This window comes from Mus caroli, unplaced genomic scaffold, assembly GCF_978045245.1.
Source record: "Mus caroli unplaced genomic scaffold, Mus_caroli_1 scaffold_8, whole genome shotgun sequence".
Lineage (NCBI taxonomy): Eukaryota > Metazoa > Chordata > Mammalia > Rodentia > Muridae > Mus > Mus caroli.
This window is the reverse complement of record NW_028227263.1, coordinates 124184329-124206192: the sequence shown is the minus strand read 5'-3', so window position 1 is coordinate 124206192 and position 21864 is coordinate 124184329. Positions and strand designations below refer to the sequence as shown.

At 52.9% G+C, this 21864-nt stretch overlaps 2 protein-coding genes across 2 annotated transcripts; both read right to left on the bottom strand.

Annotated features, from left to right (window-relative positions):
- Positions 1–3088: 3088 nt before the first annotated feature.
- Positions 3089–5024, bottom strand: Apoe (apolipoprotein E). The gene is made up of 3 exons (XM_021167561.2): positions 4960–5024; positions 4299–4467; positions 3089–3925 (listed from the first exon to the last, which is right to left on the bottom strand). The coding sequence occupies exons 1-3, from the start codon at positions 5000–5002 to the stop codon at positions 3199–3201; spliced, it is 939 nt and encodes a 312-aa protein (XP_021023220.1). The 5' UTR covers positions 5003–5024; the 3' UTR covers positions 3089–3198.
- On the bottom strand, positions 4990–21558 carry Tomm40 (translocase of outer mitochondrial membrane 40). Its single transcript, XM_021166284.3, has 11 exons — positions 21440–21558; positions 21063–21341; positions 20357–20424; positions 19734–19826; positions 17210–17311; positions 17024–17129; positions 10210–10332; positions 10007–10083; positions 9796–9898; positions 5788–8642; positions 4990–5025 (listed from the first exon to the last, which is right to left on the bottom strand). Exons 2-10 carry the CDS (start codon positions 21334–21336, stop codon positions 8503–8505), a joined length of 1086 nt encoding a protein of 361 aa, XP_021021943.1. The 5' UTR covers positions 21337–21341; positions 21440–21558; the 3' UTR covers positions 4990–5025; positions 5788–8502.
- Positions 21559–21864: the final 306 nt, after the last annotated feature.

The window sequence follows — 21864 nt, the reverse complement described above, 5'->3', positions numbered from 1 at the left end:
CTTCTCTACCTTCTCCTTTCCCAGGAGCCTCAGCTCATATTCTGTCCCGGATGCTGCGCCCCGGCTCCCTTCACCTCCAGTGCCTTTGCATCTGCACACCCTCAGACCTCCTCTGATGCTCTCTGGGGTCTTGGCATCCCCTCATCTCCCTTCTTTAGAAGTTGCCTCTTCAGCTAGTCAAAACTGCAGAGCCTCTTAGCTTGCAGAGCTCCATAGTGTCCCCCAACTGGCACAACCCCCCTTCTCCCGTTTTTAGGTCTTGTGGGGCCTCCTAGGCCCCTGCAGGCCCTAAGCTTGCCTCCCTGCCCCCTCCTTCCACAACATCCTTTCTCTCAGGCTAGAGTCCAAGGCCCTTCTCCCTCCCCCCCCCCCCTCCCCAGAGCTGTCATTGACCGACAGTGACCCCCTGGCAGCTGGTGGCTAAGGGGCCCAGACTCTAGGTTGGCTGGCCTGGTGCCCCTGCAACCCACGTGTCAGTTGGGGTGGGGGTGGGGGGGACGACGACGACAACAGGGGGATGGTTGTGAAAGGGGTGGAACAGATTCGACCCTGGCTGGGTTGCGACATCTCTGGGGCCAACTCGCCGCTAGCTTTCAGTCCCTGTGGGCGCCAGGCCTGACTCTTTTGCTTCTTGAAAAGAGTCCTGCTCAGTCCTCAAGCACCCATCTGAATAATGTAACAGATTTCCCTCTTACTCTGCCCGGTGCTTGGTGCTTCCAGTGTCATCCTCCTCTTAGCAACAAGGGCTTCCTGTGCCACAGGTAGGGTACGGGAAGCACACAGCTAAGGTTCTAAAACTGCTAGTCATTCAGCTCTGATTTTTTTTTCTTGTTTTCCTCTGTGTAGCCCTGGCTGTCCTGGAACTCACTCTGTACAACAGGCTGGCCTCCATGACTTCCTTCACAATTCTAGTTCTGTAATGTCTTTCTGTGGTCCTTGTTCTACCTTCAGGTCTGCCCACAGGGAAGTGGGGTTCCTTCTTCGTTTAGGAGTAAGGCTCTACTCCTGGTTGTACATCCCTCTATCCCACCATCATTTGTTAGGTAGAGACAGGAAGACCAGGGATAGTCTTGGTTATTTAGATTGAGGCCAGCCTGGGCTCCATGAGATCTGGTTTGAAAACCAACAACAAAGTGCTGAGGAGGAGGGTGTGGCTCGGTTGGTGATGGCCTGTCCAGCATGCAGGAAACCCTGGATGCCATCTGTATAGCACCACATAAAACTGGGGGTTAGGATCACACATTGTCTACCCAGCACCAAGGACTCGGAGCCAGGAAGACCAGAGTTCAAGGTCATCCTTGGCTCTACAGTGAGTTGGCAAGAGAGTAGCTCTGGGTACAGGAGGCCTTGTTTCAAACCAGTGAAAACAAACTCTCTTCTGTAGAAGTAACTAAGTTCTCAGATAGACCTAGTGGCGCGAACCTGTAATTCCAGCCTTTGAAGATGAGGCAGGAGGGTTCAGAGTTCAAGGCCAGCGTGGCTCAAATAACATCACAAAAATTCAGGTCTTCAGAGAGAGACATTCCCTCGATACTCTCCCCTCATCTTGATATTTGAGAGTAGTGAGGCTCTGGGGGTGTGTTCCTAGCCCCTGGGCATGAAGTGTGGCTGTCTAGGGCCCTGTCACTCAGCCCACTGACCCATCTTCTCATTGGGCCTAATGAGTCATGTGTGGAAGTGGTGCCTGCCTCCAGATAATGCTGAGTTCCATGCCAGGGAAAGCTGCAGGCTCCGGGTGTGCCAGAGGCAGTTGAGTTCTGAAGCCTTGGCCTGACCCAAGACACAGCTCAAGCCCTAGCCTGCCCCTGTTAGTGGGAGCCCTGCTGAGTCCCTGAGAACTGAGGGGGTGGGAGGAGAAGCCAGCCAGGGGCTCTCCAGCTTTCACCATGACCCCTTTGAGTACCAGGACATGGGGAGAATGGTTTTGTGTCCCCAGCCTGAACTCACTCCCCATACACTTGCTGGGAAAGTCAAAAGGCACACAGCACAGGCAGGGGAGAAAGAATGGGGCTAAGGCCCCATGACCCAGAGGGAGCAAAGATCCAGCTAACTTCAGAGCAAGGGAGAAAGGCTGAGGATCCAAGAGCCACGTAGAAGCCGCCAACCAAAGGCCCAGAGTGAAAGAAACCGCGGGAGGGTGAGATAACAGGATCAGGAAAACAGGAAGCCAGAAAAAGAAGCCTAGAAGGGAAAAGAGGAGAGACAAAGCAAGGAGGGTGTCAGATAAGACTAGGGCGGAGGAGGAGAGGTAAGACAACAGAAAAGTAAACACCGCCTGGCGACCCAGGTCTCTTACATGTTGATTCAAGGCATAGCTGTGGAGTGGGTATTTAAGTTGGGAAAAGTAGCCCAACTGACCGATATGAAGTGGTACACGCCTTCCTCAGTTCCTGCAGAGATTGATTTGAAGACAAAGATTCAAATATTCAAGGCCAAACTAGGCTAGAGGGAGTGCAAGGAAAATCAGCTGAGATCCTATTTCAGACTAAAAAGAAGGGTGGCTATAGCTAAATAGAAGAGCCTGTACTGGGTGCTGGAGAGATGGCTCAGCATTAAGAGCACTGACTGCTCTTCCATAAGTCCTGAGTTCAATTCCCAGCAACCGCATGATGGCTCACAACCATCTGTAATGGGATCTGACGCCTGAAGACAGCTGCAGTGTACTCATATACATAAGATAAATAAATCTTAAAAAAAAAATGAGCCCATGCCTAGAATCCTGGGGTAGGGGGCGGTGAAGAGCCCCAGAGGCTGTGGGTGTGGCTCAGTGGTAGAGCTACTGACTAGAATTCCCCGCAATGAGGGGCTGGAAGGGCGTGACTCAGTGGTAGATATGATTCCCCAGTGAGGGGTTGTGGGCGTGGCTCAGTGGTAACCCCTGCCTAGAATCCCTCAGTGAGGGGCTGTGGGCGTGGCTCAGTGGTAGATCACTTGTTCTTTTATGTTGCTAGGTCCTAGGCTTCATTTCTATTGCTGCAAAACCACCTCCCTCTACAGATAGTGACAGGGCCATGGAATGTGTGCTAGGTAAGGCAAAAACAATAAACTGAGGCTGAAGCTGATTGGAATCACTCACAGAGACTCAGAATGTGCTCGGAGAATCTTTATTAAGCAAGGGCCACCAGAGGGCCAGAGAGGTGCTTGGGGCAGGGCCACCTGGCTGGATATGGATGTTGCTGTAGGACAGGAGAAGGATACTCATTGATTCTCCTGGGGCACTGAGGTGGAGATGATGGGGTTGGTAGCCACAGAGGCCTGTATCTTCTCCATCAGGTTTGCCCACTGGCGATGCATGTCTTCCACTATTGGCTCAAACCAGCCCTTGAGGCGGGCCTGGAAGATCTCCGCCTGCAGGCGTATTTGCTGGGTCTGTTCCTCCATCTTGGAGCGCACCTCCTCCATGTGCTCACGCACCTCCTCTAGGCGGTCACGGGCCTGGTTGCCCACTTCCTCCAGCCGCCCTCGGATGCGGTCACCAAAAGCCTGGGCCCGATCGCGCAGAGGCTGGGCGGCCCCAGCGCCTAGGTTGGCGGTGCGCTGGCGACCTTGCTCCACCAGAGGCCCCAGGCGCTCACGGATGGCACTCACACCGCGCTCGGCGCCCTCGCGTGCCCCTGCCTTGTACACAGCTAGGCGCTTCTGCAGATCCTCGGCATCCCGCATCAAGCGCTTGCGCATCTTGCGCAGGTGTGTGGAGAGCCGCGCCCTTATCTCCTCTGTGCTCTGGCCCAGCATGGTGTGCACCTCGTTGCGGTACTGCCCGAGTCGGTTGCGTAGATCCTCCATGTCGGCTCCGAGTCGGGCCTGTGCCGCCTGCACCTCTTTGCCCAGCCTGGCCCGTGTCTCCTCCGCCACTGGGCCCAGCTGTTCCTCCAACTCCTTTTTGTAAGCCTTTACTTCCGTCATAGTGTCCTCCATCAGTACCCTGCAGGCCCAGAGGAAACACAGGAAGGAGATGAAGGCAGGACAGAAGGGCCAGAAACCACAGAGCAAGAGGTGATGGTACTCGTTTGTATTCCCAGAAGTTGAGAAGCGGAGGCATAAGAATTGCAGAGCCTTCGAAGCCAGCTTGAGTTACAGAATGGGATTCTGTCTCAAAAAGCCAAAAGCCAAGCAAATAATAAATGTCTGTACATCCCAGCATCCAGAAGGCTAACGAAGGCAGGAGGATTCAAGGCCAACCTGGGCTACACACTAATTGAGAAAGGAAACAAGAAGGGGGTAGGTACCCAGATAGGCAACCCTGGATCTGGATATTCAGCTGGTGCCTGCCGAGGGTGAAAGAGCCGGACACTCACGTCAGTTCTTGTGTGACTTGGGAGCTCTGCAGCTCTTCCTGGACCTGGTCAGACAGCGTCTGCACCCAGCGCAGGTAATCCCAGAAGCGGTTCAGGGCCTGCTCCCAGGGTTGGTTGCTTTGCCACTCGAGCTGATCTGTCACCTCCGGTTCTCCCTCGGCTAGGCATCCTGTGTAGAGTAAGTTTAAGGCTGGGTCAGGACCTACAGTCTTCTTGGGTCTCTTTGAAGTGGGTCTGGAGGCTGTGGAGTCTGTTTAGATACTACAGTTCAGAGCCGAGACTAGGCAGGTATGGAATTAAAAATGTATACCTCCCTTCTAAAAGCAACTAAGAAATTACATATTTCAACTTTTTGTGTGTGTGTACCCTTGGAGGTCGGAGTTCTAGAGGGAATCGGCTCTCTCCTTCCACCATGTTGGTCTCAGAGTTAAGTCTTCAAGCTTTATGACAAGCACCTTTACCCACTAAGCCATCAATCCTCTTATAGTTAGGGGAAATCAAGGCCTAAATAAAGAGTATATAAAACAGCTGCTCAGGGCTATTGAATCTCAGAGAGGTCTCAGAACCGCCTCAGCCTCAACCCGCCAGCAGAAGAGATCTAGGGCTAGAATAGAGTCCACGGAGGAACAAAGAGGCACCACAGCAAGCCCTTGCTCCATACCTGTCAGCAATGTGACCAACAGCACGGCCCACAGAGCCTTCATCTTCACAATTGTGATTGGCCAGTCTGCGGAGGGAAAAACTGTCTTTGAACACCAGGGGGCGGGGGTGGAGGGACTCCGGCCACCCAGAGAACCCCACCTTACTTCTCTTCTCAGATCTGTGAGCTATCACAAACATCTCCAAAACTGAGCACCCGCTCTTCCCAAAGGTCTGTTTACCTCCCCTTGCCGAGTTCGCTATCTCGGCACCCCGGGGTGGATGCACTGCCAAAAATTCCAGCTCCCTCTCTTAGGGTTCAAATTCCACTTCACAGAGGGCCAGCGGGTGGTCCAGTTCACATTCCTTTTTCTTCCCGGCTAAGTCCTGCTTTCCATTTTGTGCTAATTTAACACGATTTTTAATCGTCCTCCATCCCATCGAAGTGGTACCCTCCCACAACCACAGAACTTAGGGAGCTCAGCCATGAGGATCCACAGTTTGAAAGCAGTCCGGGTTACTTGGGGACTGTGATGGAAATCAGTAGGTATTTATATAAAAGCAGCCTAAGGCTCATCCCGAGTTTTTTTCGCCATAGGATGGTCCCTAGTTGAGCCGGTATGCCGTGCACCGACAGTCTCGTACTCCTTATTGGAGGTAACCCCTCCAATCTGTTCTGACTCTGCAAAGGCTAGTTACCTCGCGTCCTTAGTTTGTCCCCCAAGACTTCTATCGTGCTGCCTGCTTTTCCAATTCCTGTGCCTGTTTCCTGGACTCCGGGGGACCTCAAGGTTCGCAGCCCACATCCTACCAAGGTCCCTGGGTGAATCCCCAGCCCAGCTTGTCTTACCAGCTCCTTCCGAAACAAGTCCTTAGCCTCCAGGGTCTGAGCAGGGGATCGGATCCCAGACCTGTCCAATTATAGGACTCCCCCTGTCCCGCCCCCTCCTCAGGGCTAGGGCGGGCTGTGCCAGCCCCCTGTCACGAGGCGGGTTGTTCTCTCCCCCTTCACAGCAGGGCAGAGGAAAGAGGTGGAGTTTGGATGCCTTGTGACCCCCCGCTCCCCTCCCCCGCCAACAAAGGGAGCGGACACCTCATTGAATAATCCAGGCCTTGGTACTGGGGCACTGAGTACCGCTCCTTCCCTTTCCCCGCGGGGTCTGGTGCATTGTAAAGAAAAGAGCTGGCGGCTTAAATGGAAATGCGTGGGTGGGGGCTAAGAGGCTCAGCTTCTGGGGTGAAGCTCGTTGTTCTGGGGTCCTCCGTCACAGGTGAACTCTTCCCATTCCAAGGCTGGGACTTTGCTCCAGTTCCTTCAGGAGCTGTTCAGTGGTGGCTCCCGATGGGTTTGAAGCCATACATCAAGCCAAGCCCTGGGAAACCAAGCGTTGATGCTCCTGGCCTGTTTCTGGCAATTGCCAGATGTGTAACCTTGGGAGGGAAGAGCTACCCCTACAGAGCACATTTTAAAAAGTTGTTTTGAGGTAAGATTCTCAGGCTGCCCTCAAACCCACAAGGTCCTTCTGCCTCTGCCGTAGCATGTTGGGACTGCAGGTGTGCACCCCTGCATGTGCATTTTCCACTCTCAAGCCATTTTTCTTTTCTTTTTTCTCATAAAAACAGAAGAGCAGGGGCTGGAGAGATGACTCAGAGGTTAGGAGCACTGACTGCATTTCACAGGACCTAGGTTCAAAACCGCAGCACCCACACAGCAGCTCACAACTGTAACACCAAGATCTGCCACCCTCACATAGACATACATGCAGGCAAAACACCAGTGCACATAAAAAAAAAAAAAAAAAGACAAGCCAGAAGTTATTTACGGGAACATGGGTCTATAGTTCTAGCCACATGCAAAACTGAGGCAGGAAGATCCCGAGCTCAGGTAATAGAATGAAGTCCTGGCTAAAAAGTGGGAAAGCCAGCTGGGCGTGGTGGCGCACGGTTTTAATCCCGGCACTCGGGAGGCAGAGGCAGGCAGATTTCTGAGTTTGAGGCCAGCCTGGTCTACAGAGTGAGTTCCAGGACAGATAGGGATATACAGAGAAACCCTGTCTCGAAAAACCTAAAACCAAAAAAAGCCACCACCACCAACAAAAAAACAAAACAAAACCCAAAAAAGTGGGAAAGCTGTTGTACCTGGTAAGTCAGGTAGGACAAAGGGCTCATAGACCACAGCAAGCTTGCTAGAAGCACTGCCTGCACAAGGTTCCCTGTTCCCAGCTGTTGATCAGAGGATGGCAGGAGAGAAGCCACATAGCAGTGTTTGGCACCAGACATGGCAAAACATGATTCTGCAGGATGGGCAGAGGCGGAACACCTGGCTCCAAGGGTACAGGGTGCCTGGCCAGGCCCAGGCCTGTTAGCTTTGGCTTCAGAAAACACTGGCAAGGACTGGGTGTGGTGAGATGATTTTCATGGGTTACTAAGGGCCAGCTCCCATCTCCAGCCCAGGCAGTAGAGAGGGTCTTAGTGCTGCTGTCTAGAAGGACACTGACCAGTTCATCGTGAGCCTTTGCTACCCTTAGGGTGCCATGAGGAGCAGCAGTGAGATGCAGGGCCCAATCTGAGGCCCTTACCGCACACCTCAGAGCAGGGGCTGGAACACAGCCTCACAGAAAAGCATTATAGGAACCCAGCACCTGCCTGACACGAGGCCCAGAGCTACATCTTCAACAAAATTTAAAAAACAAAACAACTTGACATTTCCTGTTTCAGTCCGGGAAGGTGCTGGGCCGTTCCCCCACCTCAGAGTGACTTTCCTTATTGTGCGGAACTTCCCGGAACTCCGTTTCTTCCTGAAGTTTCCGAGACCTCTGACCTTCCCACTGGGAGAAAGTCAGCACGAGCTACCGCCTCAGCCCTTTTTGGGACAGGGAGGCTCCTGAGCCCCGTCTCCCTGCCCCCACCCTGTTTGCAGAGACAAAGTCCTCTGCCAGCTCTCGGGGTCAGGCTGCACAGGGGCGAGTGACCTGGAGCCACCCTCCCGGTGAGGCCAGGCCTATGATGTTCCGGCAGTGTAAGTCCCCAAGAGCAGAGGGTGTGACCATGCCTGGCCAAGCTTTCTCTAAACTGCTTGGTGCTGCTGTGCTGTCTGAACCCTCGGCGCCGCCTGCTGGCAACCATGTCAACAACTGGAGAAAACCGAGGCCTCCCAGATCCTATTTTTTTTTTTTTCCACGTATATTTTTTGTTTTTTAAGTTTTTTTTTTCTGTAAAATGTCCCGGTTTTCCATAACTTATAAACATGATTTCTATGGAGGGGTGGAGGGGGAAGTGACAGGCGGCTCGGCACTCCTCTGCTGCCCTCAGGAGGACATCAAGTCTTTCCTTTCTGAGCCTGTACAGCCGCCTCTGCGCCTCTGCCTGGGCGCTCACAATCGAATGCCCTTCAGATCCCAGAACTCCCTCCGGGACCCCAGGCCCCCTGGACACTGTCCCCTGGCGCTGGGGATCCTTGGGCATGGGAGGTCCCCTCCTTCCCACTGCCCCAACCCCAAGAGAGAGGGAGAGGAGGGGAGGGCAGCCGGCCCAGCGATGGTCTGCAGAGGAAGGACAGGAGGGCTCAGCCGATGGTGAGGCCGAAGCCACACAGGAACTTATTCTTGCGGTGGTTGAGGAAGGCGCAGAGGGACAGTGTCAGGGGCAAGGGCGGGAGCTTCTTCTCCAGCGTGGCGCCCACGATCCAGTTACTGTTCACAGAGCCTGCGGGCAGAGAGCGGGGCAGAGACTGGGTGGCTTGATGTGCCTGGCCACCCACCTCTATGGTAGCCACAATGGACCCATAAGTATATGTCCCGTCACCTGTGAAGCAGCTACTTGGGCCTGTTCCTCTAACTTTGGGACCCTGGAATGGTGGCTTCCATGAGTACACGGGGCTAGTTGGGCTCAAGGTTAGCTCTATCTTTAGGTAAGGGATAGAATAAATGGGATGGAGGCAGCAGGGCTGGACTCAGTTGGCCTGGCCCAACCGCAGGAAAGGCTTAAGTCACAACCAAGGCCGCTCCAGACCATGACAAACCCATGTCACTGCGCAGAATGAGGTTCTGAACCTGGCGGTCACTATTCACATGCTCCTGCAGCCTCAGCTTCCCTGTTGTGCTGGCTAGGTTCATACAAGCTAGTCATCCCCCCCCCCTTTCTTTTTTTGTTTTCTGAGACAGGGTTTCTCTGGGTAGCCCTGGCTGTCTCAGAACTTGCTCTGTAGACCAGGCTGGTCTTGAACTTGAGATCCAGCTGAGGGAACCTCAATAGATATGTCTCCATTAGCTAGGGCAGCAGGCAAGCCTGTAGGGCACTTTCTAAGTGATTGATGTGGGAGTACCCGGATTATTTTCAGTGGGGCACCCTGGGCTAATGGTCCTGAGGCTATAAAAGTCGGCTGAGGAAGCCATAAGGAGCAAGCCAACAAGCAGCACTGCCACAAGGCCTTCTGCATCAGCCTGCCTTCAGCTTTCTGCTGAGTCCTGCCCCATCTTCTCCTCAGTGATAGGCATGCCATCTGAGAGTTGTAACCCAACATAACCTCGTTGCTCCCTAAGATGTTTACCATCATGGTGTTTCATCACAGCAACAGAAGAACCCCAAGTAAGGTAAGAGTGAGTGGGGAGGGCCAGAGAGCTTGCTAGATGGGAATGGGAAGAGAGGGTTTAAAGCGAGGCCCCCAACATGTACTAAACATGCCAGGGTAGGAGCCCCATTGTTTGACAAGCCGCTCTGAGTAATTTGGAGCTGCACAAAGTCCCCGCCCTCACTCCACCAGCACATGTTCAACCTCCCTATTTCCCATGGACTCTACCACAGACAGCTGAGTCGTATCTGGCCTGTTCCCCAGGAGGGAAGCTGAGGCCTTCCTTACCTTTGAAAAGGAAGTTGGCCTTGGGCAGGTCCAGCTGATACCCAAAGGAGGCACTGGTGTCCTGCATCCTGGTGCTGGCCTCAAACTCCACACCCACCTGCAGCTGGGGGAGAGAGGGCCCGGCACACATGTGAGTGGCCCATTAGGACTCCTGGGCATACACCAGCAAACCCAGCCTGGGACTCACAGCTAGGGGCTCCCTCCGGCTCACCTGGTCACTGGCTTTGTGGTAATACGTCGCATGCATGCCTGCCTGGCCCAGCGTTACTGTAGCCAACCAGTTGTTCACTAGGAGAGCAGAGTTGGGTGAGGACTAGGTATCAAGGGATGTGGGCATCTGGAAACCCCACTCTCTTCCCTCTCAACCCTGAGATACAGGCCACAGCCTCCTCCCTAAGTGCGCCCCAGGCTCACGTGTGTATTTCCCAGCTAGAGACATGACAGTGCCCTCCTCTCCTGGCCGCCGGTGGTAGACGAGCTCTCCACCCAGGGCCAGACACGGTGTGATGCTCTGGAGGTAGTGGGCCACGAGGATTCCTGTAGGAGGAGAGGGTGGTCAGACTCGCCAGTTCCGACCAGGCCTGGCCTCACCTCCCCAGCAGTTCTTGTCTGCTAAACCTCACAACAGTTTATGCAGTTCTCCCTTGCCCTGCGACTCCTGGGCATGACCCTCAAAGCAGTAGCACATACTTGCCACCACTTAGGGAGAAGAGAAGCAAGTCACCCTTCAATAGAACATGGAGAAGCAGGCTCCTCTACACCACAAGCCCAAAGCTCTGAGGCACTCTGGTTTAAAGGCAGGCCAGGGAGCTGGGAGGCAGGGACTGGAGGCATGGGTCGACAGCAGAGCTGCCTGGCCTGTAGAAGCCTCTGAATTCTACCCCTAGAATGGGGAGAGGGGAGAAGAAAGAAATATACTGGAATAGATGGGAAGCAAAGAGCAGAGTGTTCAGGGAGGCCAAGGCTGGGTGGGCAGACAGGCTTGCCAAGGTGGCAGGGAGGGTGATCTCCCACAGAGCGGGGATGAGTAAGCACACCAGTGACCCCATGACTTGGGAGAGAGTGCCGGGCCAGCCTGGGCTACAGCGATACCATGTCTGGAAACACTTTCCTAAGGCCCATCTGGCACAACAGTGAGCAGGACTCTATGTGGACCAGCTTGTGCAAGGAACTGAGTCAGCCCTCCATGCCCTACAATGCGTGAACACGGCAGGGCCTGGGCGGGTGTATTCCCAGAAGTCTATGGCTGGACAGGAAGGTGCCATGGGTTCATAGGTTCAGAGGCCAGTGTGAATGTTCCCTCAGTGAGCAGGGGACCATTAGCTTCAGAAGAGGATCAAGCCAACCCCAGCAAACCTCTGATCACCAGTATCAACTCATCTAATTAAGAGGAAGCTGACAGGCACAATCCTACAGAGAGCAACCACAAGGCAGAAGTCCCTTCCCCCACTCAGCTGTAGGGGCCACCACTGTTCTGAGAAAGCCATCCTTACCTACAGCCTCCACACCTGCCACACAGGTGAAACCTCTCCCACAGACCTCACAGCTGTATAGGGTGTCTCACAGAAGAGTAAACTGAGGACTCCCATAGTTTGCCAGTGCTAAATGAACATCCGGGCTCCTCACAACAGATTGTGGTGCCCTAAGGGTTGGCCCCAGCATAAAAACAGAGCCAGCCACCTTGAGACACCTGGCCAACGTGCCCCATCTAGCTCTCTCCTGAGTGGGTTGAATTTGAAGGCTCTGAATCACAATGGTTCTTCTTAGGAGTTTGTGGGGGCTTTTCTGAGTCAGCATCCTACTATGTGGCCCAGGCCTGCCTTGGTACATGGCCCTGCTCTAGCCCTACATATAGCCAGGTTACAAGAACTACCATAGCCCACCTTTGATCTTATTATGGCTTAAAGGTCTCTGTGTCTTTCTCTCTCTCTTTTTTTCCGAATAGGGTTTCTCTGTGTAGCCCTGGCTGTCCTGGAACTCACTCCGTAGACCAGGCTGGCCTCTGCCTCCCAAGTTCTGGGATTAAAGGCGCCCCACCACTGCCTGGTGGCCTAAAGAGTTCTTTCTCTGGAATGATGTGTATTGGGTGCCTTGCTTGCACCTATGTCTCCGTGACACCTGGTGTCCACAGCGTCCAGAGGAGGGTATCAAATTGTCTGAACTGGACTTACAGGCAGTTCTGAGCGGAGATACAGGCACTTGAAATTAAACAAGGGTCCTCTGGAAAACCAGCCAGTGTTCCCCGTCACCTCTCTAGGGCCCCTGACCTATTTATAGTCTTCAAAAATAAATTCTTGCCGGGCGTGGTGGCGCACGCCTTTAATCCCAGCACTTGGGAGGCAGAGGCAGGCGGATTTCTGAGTTCAAGGCCAGCCTGGTCTACAGAGTAAATTCCAAGACAGCCAAAGCTACAAAGAGAAAACCCTGTCTCGAAAAACAAAAACAAAACAAACAAACAAACAAACAAAATCTTATGCCAGGTGGGCCGCCCTTCATCCCAACATGAGATAGAGGCGGAAGGAGATGGACCTCTGTGAGTCTGGGGCCAGCTTGCTTTACATACGTTGTCCCAGGAAAGCCAGGACCACAAAGAGAACCCATTTCAATAAACAATGAAGGGTCTTGCTCTGGAGCTCTGGCTAGCCTTAAATGGGGTGATCCTTCTTCCTTGGCCTCCCACGTACGTGGTTCTGATTATTAAAGTGTGCCAATGTCTTCTATTCAAGATGGCATACCCACTCCCATTAGTAATTGTGCAAGCAAGTGCTTGTGCAAGCGTACAGGTGTGCATAGGTCAGAGGACAACTTGTGGAGTTGGTTCCCTTCCACGTGTCCCAGGGAATCAAATTCAGGAGGTCAGGCTTGGCAGCAAGTGTCCAACGTGCTCAGCCCTGTTGTCCGCCCACCCTGTTCTGTTGCTGTTATTGCTGTTTTTCACTCTGTGCAATCCGGGACAGCTCAGAACTTGTGAGGATTCTCCTGCCCGTGTGAGCCACCAAGCTCAGCTCGGCTGAGCCAGAAGTCTCTCTAACCAGAGCTGATGTGGAATTTGCTCACTAATTAGTCCAGGGTGACCCTGGAGGTGAAATCCTCCTGGTTCCCACGTCTTGAGTGCTGGGCTACTTTAGTTAGTTGGTTGCTAGGGTCTTTTTTTTTTTTTTAAAGATTTATTTATTGTATATGAGTACACTGTAGCTGTCTTCAGACACACCAGAAGAGGGCATCATATCTCATTACAGATGCTATGAGCCACCATGTGGTTGCTGGCATTTGAACTCAGAACCTTTGGAAGAACAATCAGTGCTCTTAACTGCTGAGCCACCTCCCCAGCCCCGATTGCTAGGGTCTTTTTTTTTTTTTTTTCTTTCCGAGACAGGGTTTCTCTGTATAGCCCTGGCTGTCCTGGAACTCATTTTGTAGACCAGGCTGGCCTTGAACTCAGAAATCCGCCTGCCTCTGCCTCCCGAGTGCTGGGATTAAAGGCGTGCACCACCATGCCCTGCTTCCGTTGCTAGGGTCTTAATGGAGGGCCCTGTACTTGCTAGCCAAGTACTCAGGTCAGCAGGTAGGGCTTTATCACTGAGCCTCACCCCAGTCGTCCATGTGCACTGCTTATAGCGTGATTCTAGCCTCTATCAAAGGCTGCTCTGTATGCCCAGCCTTTTCTCCCATGCTTATCTCCACGGGTCTCCACTGGAGTTTTGACTACAGCACCAGTTCCCAAATGAGGTCTTCTTGCAATGTATGAAAATGTTTCAGTTTGGGTAAAACTTGGAAGGCCTTGTCTACACATGGCTACACACCACCTATCCAAGAACAGTCTGGACAAAGTCATGTCCTAAGGCTGGAAGCCCAGAAACATTTGAATTAATTTGTAGTGGAGAGGCAGCCCATCACTAGAAGAACCCCTGTCTAAAATCCCCCAGCAACAGGCTGTGGGCAGGGGCTCAGTGATAGACCTGTGCCTAGAATTCCCCAGTGAGAGGCATACCAGTGAGTGCGCCACCACGCCCGGCTTTATTAAGGCTGACAGTTTTTAATTCTTTTTTCTGAGACAGCGTTTCTCTGTGTAGCCATGGCTGTCCTAAAAGGGTGTGCAACTACACCTGTTTAGCTGACAGCATCTTGAATGATTACCAGTCATTATGCAGATGTGCAGTTCAGCCCCTTGGAGGATAGGCAGTTGTGTTCCCATCCTAGACATGCCAGGAATACCTTTTTGCTGTTGTTTTGATTTTTTTGTTTTGTTTTTCGAGACAGGGTTTCTCTGTGTAGCCCTGGTTGTCCTGGAACTCACTCTGTAGACCAGGCTGGCCTCGAACTCAGAAATCCGCCTGCCTTTGCCTCCTGAGTGCTGGGATTAAAGGTGTGCACCACCACTGCCCAGCAGGAATACCTTTTTAAAAAACAAACAACCAAAACCAAGGCCACCGTTCTTCTGGCTTCTTGGGTGAGGCGCTGGCATTTTGGAGAGACTATCCGGCTTATTCCAGTAAAGACGTAGCTCCTTGTTAGAGAACATCACAGAGATTAATTAGAGCCTCTGTGTAAGCCGCAGAGCTGACTTCCATCCTTGGTACCCACAGTGCAAGGAGAATCAACTCCTACAAGTTGTCCTCTGACGGCCACACACAGTGACACACAGTGATAAACAAAGTAAAAAAATACAGTAGCAATCAGCTGCTGGGCAGTGGTGGTGCAGCTTTAATTCTGGCATTTGGGAGGCAGGGGGAGGGGGCATTGCTGAATTTGAGGCCAGCCAGGTCTATAGAGTGAGTTCCAGGACAGACAGGGCTACACAGAGAAACTCTGAATGAAAAAATCTCCACCTAGAAAGTATTTGATCATTTGAACTTGCTTCATGTGTGACTTATCCTAATAGTAACACGTGCTTTGTACGAATATTTGTTTTTGGGGTTAAAATACATATTTGCCAGGTAGATTTGTATACTTTTTTTTTTTTGCAAAGATTTATTTACTTATTATATGTAATTACACTGTAGCTGTCTTCAGACACTCCAGAAGAGGGCTTCAGATCTCATTATGGATGGTTGTGAGCCACCATGTGGTTGCTGGGATTTGAACTCAGGACCTTCAGAAGAGCAGTCGGGTGCTCTTAACCACTGAGCCATCTCTCTAACCCCCAGGATTTGTATCCTCTTGATTTTACCACTCAGGAGAAAGGCAGGCAAGAGCTTAGTTGAGTTCTAGGCCAGCCCTCAAGAACAGAAACAATTGCCAGGTATGGTAGTGCACACCTTTAATCCTAGCACTCTGAAGGTAGAGGCAGGCAGATATTTTTGGGTTTGAGGCCAGTCTGGTCTACTGAGCAAGCTCCAGGATAGCCAGGGCTACACGGTGAAATTCTGTCTTGCAACACAGAACAAAACAATATTTTTAAAGGGACTATAACCTAACCACTCCATGAGCACCTTACTGGTGGATCTAGGCAGGTGGCAAGCCTCACCCCAGTATACAGCTAAAATCTGCATGTGCTTTTTATGTGGAGGTGCATCCTGGGACGGACACTCCCCAGAGGTGACTCAGGTTTCTTATCCACTAATCCACTGTCAATGCTTAAGTACACCCTATGAGGTAGGCTCGGTACACTTGCAGCCAGTGGACAGTTAGACATGCGATCAGGAACTCCTGCACACCACGAAGGAAGAGAGCAGAAGTGCAGAGGGGCCAGACGTCGGTACCCATCTTGGCCCGTCCTACTTTCTGTGTGCATGGGACACTGTGCCCTGTTCATGACCAAAAGCCAAGTCTAAGTACTACAGGCAGGTAGACTAAGGACAGTTCCATCACCTGGGACTTAGGCCATGCCTGACCTTACAGGGCGCGAGCTCACCAAGCTTCACTAGTGTCACTAGAGTGCACATGGCTGGACAGACAGCAGCAGCCCAGGACTGAACTACGTCCCCCAATCATGGTTCCTGCCTGATGGATGGCACTGTAGGGTTTTGCTCCACGAGGATGGAATCCAGGAAGTTAACCTTGGTGCCACATGCCATCTCTATTTAACCTCCACCATTTTATCCCTTTCCTTTCCCTACCTAGGTAGACCAGGTGGTGGTCTGAGTGAGAAATGAATGCCCCATAGTCTCAGGCATCAGAACACTTGCACCCCACTTGGAGAGGCCTGGGCATGGCCTGCTGGAGGAAATATGTTACTGGGGGCAGACTGAAGTGTCAAAGCTAAGGTCATTTCTAGTGGTCTCTCTTGCTTTGCTTCTGCCACTTGCTGTCACGTCCCATTGTCAGGCCAGAGTCTTATCTTTCTGGATCTATACACCTAAACAAATCCAACCCTTTCCAGTGTGGCACTGGGCATGGTGTTTGGCCACACCAACTGAACACTCACAGGGCAGGCCGGCCCTCCTTGCACAAGTCTTCCTGAGCGTTGAAAGGAGAGGTTTATATCATCACGCTCAGATTTCTTTGTTTTAGAGAGTCTCACTATGCAGACCAGGCTGGCCTTCAACTCAGGCAATCTAGTGTCTCTGCCTCCCTAGAGCTGGGGCTAAAGGCTTGTTTCACCAGGCCAGAACAGTGGCCCAGCAGTTAGGAGCACTGTCATCTCTTTCAGAAGATCTAGATATCACCAGCACCCAGAAGGTGACTGGCAGCAGTCTCTAATTCCAGCCTCTAAGGACTGGACACACTCTGCTGGTGCTTGAGGGCAATAGGCAGGCTCCATGTATGTGCACACCCACACACATGCTGCACACAAACACACCAAATAATGTGAAGGAAAAAAAAAAAAAAAAAACGTAAGCCGGGCAGTGGTGGCGCACGCCTTTAATCCCAGCACTTGGGAGGCAGACGGATTTCTGAGTTCGAGGCCAGCAGGGTCTACAGAGTGAGTTCCAGGATAGCCAGAACTATACAAAGAAACCCTGTCTCGAAAAACCAAAAAATGTATCCAAACTGGAAAGGGATCCAGCATCTCTATCTTTGACCCTCCCCACTCCTGAGATTACAGGTATGGCCATACCTGGCTTTGTAGTTTGCCTTTCATTTGGTCCTGTGAATCAGCTCATGCTGCCAGGACTCACGACTGCCCTGCCTTTTTGAGTGCTGGGACCACAAGCTTGTGGCAGCACCCAAGATCTCAAGTCACTCCTCCTCTGCCGCCTCTCAGAGGCAAGGCCATGCCACGTGCCTTGTGGGGAAAGGGATCCGGATCAAGGCTTCGTGAGCACCACTGAGCCCCACCTCTTACCTGAACCCACCAGGACATCTGGGTTGCCCAGGGTGACAGCAGCTGTGAAGTCAGAACCACGGTACTCGCCATCCACCTGCCAGTTCACGAACTTGGACTGCTGGGTCTGTGGGGGAGGGGCAGTGTGAGGACCACGGGGGAGGGAGCGCCTGTGGGGGGTGACAGGCCACATCCATCCAGACTCACCTGGATGGCCATTTTGGACCTGAGGCCTGGGCTCAGCTGGTGGATGACCTGTGCATTGAGGCTGCCACTATTGTCCATGTCACCCACCAGCACGGGGAACGCCTGCGGGACAGAGGGAAGGTTAGAGGTTAAGCATCAATCCCATTGGCATGGTCTCCACCATGAAGCCTCCTCAGTGCTTACACCGCACCCACTTGGGTCATCATTTCAGTGACACACCTGCCCCTGGAGCAAGCGCGAACCCTGCAGCTAGGCAGACAGTCCAGGTACATTAAGTGATTTTTGGAGACAGCGTTTCCTGTTGCTCTGGGTAGCCTCAAACTATCTTAGCTAAGATTTCTATTGCTGGGATAAACACCAGGACCAAAGCTAACTGGGGAAGCAAAGACCTCCTCCAGTTTGTCATCCTCACCATAGTCCATACTGAGGGAAGTCAGGGCAGGACCTCAAGGCAAGGGCGTGGAGGCAGGCGCTGAGGCCATGAAAGCGTGCAACTCACCGGCTTGCTCAGGCCAGGGGCAGCACTGCCCAGTGAGCCTGGCCCTCCCACATCCGTCGTCATTCTAGAAAGTGACCCTAAGCTGGAGGTGGCTCCTTTCCCCAAGTGACTGTAGTCTGTATCGCCCCGACCAGCTGCACCAGCTAGTCCCCACGGCAGCTATGTCATGGCAGATGCCCGTGACTCCTGAGTCTGGATTACAGGTCTGCACCATCAGCCCGCACTTTGGCTTGCATGTTTATTTATTCATGGAAGTCGGCCTTGCTATGTGGGTTGAATGCCTCATCCTTCTGCCACAGCTTTCCCCAGGGCTAGGAGGATAGGCATGTGCCAGGAGAGTCAGCTAGGTTTGGGCAGGCTCTGCTTCCTGGTTGACAACTGAGACCTCCATGGTGGCCTTGTTCCTACCGCTGTCTTCCCTGCCACAACAGCATACTTTCTGTGGCCGTTTGCCTCCCACAGTTCATCTCCAAGCTGTGTCACAAGCCTAGCTTCGACTCTTAGTTACCAACCTGCTCCACTCTTCAGAACACGCCTCAAGGGGCCAACGAGATGGCGCAGTAGGAAGGGTAAAGACGCTTGTCTCCAAGCCTGAACAGCAGTTCAAGCCCCAGTGCACACAAGGTGGAAGGAAAGAAGTTGTCCTCTGTCCTCCACAGGCCTCCTCACCACACAAATGCAATTCCAAGTGCAGCTCAGGCCTTCCCTACCTCGAACACTAGGGAGACACACAGACAGGCAATGCCAAGTGGGCCCTGCCACTCTAGTGCAGTGCCCGGGGAGGCTTTCATTCCTCGATCTGCTTGCTGGTGGAGGTGGAAGACTGTGGAGAGGGAGCTGGAGAGGTGGCTCAGTGGCTAAGAGCACTGACTGCTCTTCCAAAGGTCCTGAGTTCAAATCCCAGCAACCACATGGTGGCTCACAACCATCCGTAATGAGATCTGATGCCCCCTTCTGGTGAGTCTGAAGACAGCTACAGTGTACTTACTATAAGACTGTACAGAGATTTAAAAACAAAAAAGCAGCAGGCATGGTGGCACACATTTTAATCCCTGCACTTGGGAGACAGACGGGAGGGCAAGACCTGAGTTGGATTCCAGCCTGGTTTGCATAGAGTTCGAGTCCAGGAAGAGCTTGAATCAGTATAAACTAGGCAAGAGCACTTCTACATGCAAGCATGAGAACCCGTGTTCAAACCCTTGCCACATGGATTGCATGGTCTAAGTATCATGCCTGTCACTCTACCCCTGTAGAGATGGTGGGTCCTGTGAGCTTGCTTGGCAGCCTGTCTAAGCCTAAACCGTGAGCTTTCGGATCAGATGTCCCACTCTGGCTTTTGCAAGACACCCGTACACATGCTACTACACAGGAATGCACACATGCTTACTCCACACAAAAAACCTGCTAAGGACGTATCAGTCAGTGAGAATGCTTGTCTAGTATGTCCAGGTTTGAGTTCCAGCACCAGATAAAACCAAGAATGAGGACTTAGGCCTGCAATGGCAGCACTTAGGGGAGGCAAAGGCAGGAGGACTGACAGGTTAAGATCATCCTCAGCCGCAGCTCCGTATCTCCAAACACAAACAAAACCCCACAGGGAGCACGAGGAGAGCTGTAGCTCAGACCTCTACCTCCCGCTCCCACCAGCTCCACACCCCTTCTCTCCATCCCGAGGAACATACCTGAAGCACCCATCTGACCCATCTCCCTCGCCAAATTTCTGTGGCTCTCTAGCACCCCCTAGAGAACACCCAAGAAAAAAATCTTGACATTCCAGGTGCTATATCTGGTTCAAGCATCCAGGTCATCACTAAGTTGTCCCCAAACCCAGCCCCTCACCCCCAGGATCAGATAAAGAACAGTATGTTAGAGATATTGCTACAGGAAGGAATCACCCATGTCCCAACACCTCCACAGGCCCCGGCTGCTCACTTGCTTACCTCTTTCCCTCCAAAGCCCCCTTGAGTCTGTCACCTGGCCACTGGGTTTCCTTAACAGATGTTAGAATGACTAAAGAAATCTTACCTCTGTGGGACTCAGCTGCTTCGTCCCCACGTATGTGACCCCAAAGTGGTAGTTGGACTCCCCAATTGTGCCGAGGGCTACTGTGTGGGTCACCTGGGAGAAAAGAGTAGGTGGTGGGGGTCTTGGCGATAGCTGGGGGATGCAAACTAGAGATGTAGAGATGGGGAGTGAACACCGGGTGTCAGGCCACGACTAGCAGCATCAATGCCCAGGGATCCAACAAAACACCAGGCCTGACCTGATGAGATTAAAGGTTTCTAGTGAGAAAGTGGTGCCGGGGTGGGCACCATACTCACCGTTTGCACTCTTACTTGACTTTGTAGGGTAAGAATTATGGACCCCTAAACCCTAACTCTCCAGGCCCCCAGTAGTCACCCTGGAATTCATGAGTCTTACTGTTAGTTTGCCTTTTATGTTTTGATACAGGGTCTTTCGATGCATGCTGGTCTGGTCTGGGGAGTACGATCGTCCCACCTCTGCCCTGGCCAGTGGTGCCATTGGAGTGCTATCTGGATCCTTCTACCTACCAAAACCCCCAAGCCTTTAAGAGTGAGGGGATCTGTATGCATGGTGGATTATCGCTGTCGTGACCTCTGGAGGGTCAAGGCACCAGAAAGGCTCACCTGGAAACGGTTGCTCAACCCTTTGTTGACTGTAAGTTTGACACCTTCCATCTGAACTGGAAACAGCTCTGCAGAAGAGAGATGCTGTCACACCCCAGATTCTTCTCCTCCCATCCCAAGCTCTCTTCACAAACTCTTATCTCACTAACTAAATAATTCCAGCACTAGAGGAACCTTGGCCCTTTGCACATTTTAAACCCTGTGCAGTCACCTCAACTTAGGAAATTCACTCTCCTGCCTAACTTCTCGTGCTTACAGTTCTCACCACACAGAACTGTTCTCAGTATTTAGTAAGTTAACACACACTTAACTATCAAGAGTAAGAATGTATCCCCTCTTATGATCAAATTGTCAAAAGATCCTAGGCTAGGATCCTTGGGTCGAACCCCTCATGGGAACATTGGGGAAAACCTATTGACACTGTGACCTTGGGCTGTAATTCCCTTCCTGATCACACTCCTGAATCTTGGTGGGGTCGGTCCCCTGGCTCTCAGTACCCTAAGACTTCTCCCTCCTGTTGTGGCATTCTTCCCCAAGGAGTTCATCATCTGATCGCAGTTCCGAGCCCCAAGTTCAAGGTCCCACCCTCCCAATCCATCCTCAGCTCCCAACGTTCTGTTCAATGATTGCAACGATGTGCGCCAATGCTCGGGGGGGGGGGGTCCCTTCCCTTTCCCTGGGGCTACTCGGGCCCGGCGCCCCTCACCCTTGCACTTCCGGTGGCACTCCTCGAACGTCCCCGGGTTGGGCAGGCATCCGCAGCCCCCATCGTCCGAGGCCGCCGCAGCGCCGCTGGCCGCAGCCCCGGGAGTCCGTTCCGAACCACGGCCAGTACTTGACCCAGTGCCCAGGCCGCCGCCGAGCGGCGGCAGAGTGAAGCCTGGCGGCGAAGGAGGCGGCGGCGGGAGCCCCACGAGGGACGGCGTAGGAGGCGGCGGTGGCCCTGCGGGCGGAGAGCTGGCAGCCAACACGTTCCCCATGGTATCTGCGAGGGGAAAGGTCAGAGGGCAGGGATCGGGGCGACACGCACACCCCCGGATACGACCCCAGGCCCTTCCCACCCAAAGCGGACTCGGCTCTCACTGGCGGCGGCGGCGGCGCCTCTTCCCGGCCTGGGCTCCGCTCCTACCCCGTGCGCTAAGCGCAACCGAACCCGCTGCCGCCGCCGCCACCGCTGTTTCCCCGCCCCATGGATTCTATTGGTTTGGTGTCCTCCGAGATCCTCCCACCGCCCTAGAAGAAACACATTCTATTGGAGAATTAGCAGGAAGTTCCACCCTTCTGTTGAAGCCCTATTCCTATTGGTTCCTAGTCGAAATCAGTCAGTGCAGCTTCCTCTACTTTCCTATTGGCTCGTGTATCCCGAGTTCATTGGTTCGCGACGCCGCGGGGTTGGAGCTAGTTCGCTATTTGTCGATATCACACGCATTGACACGCCTACTTGCTCATTGCCCCGCCCTCCTTTTGGAGGCGCGGAGACCCGCCCCAGAAAAAGCCTTGACCATTGG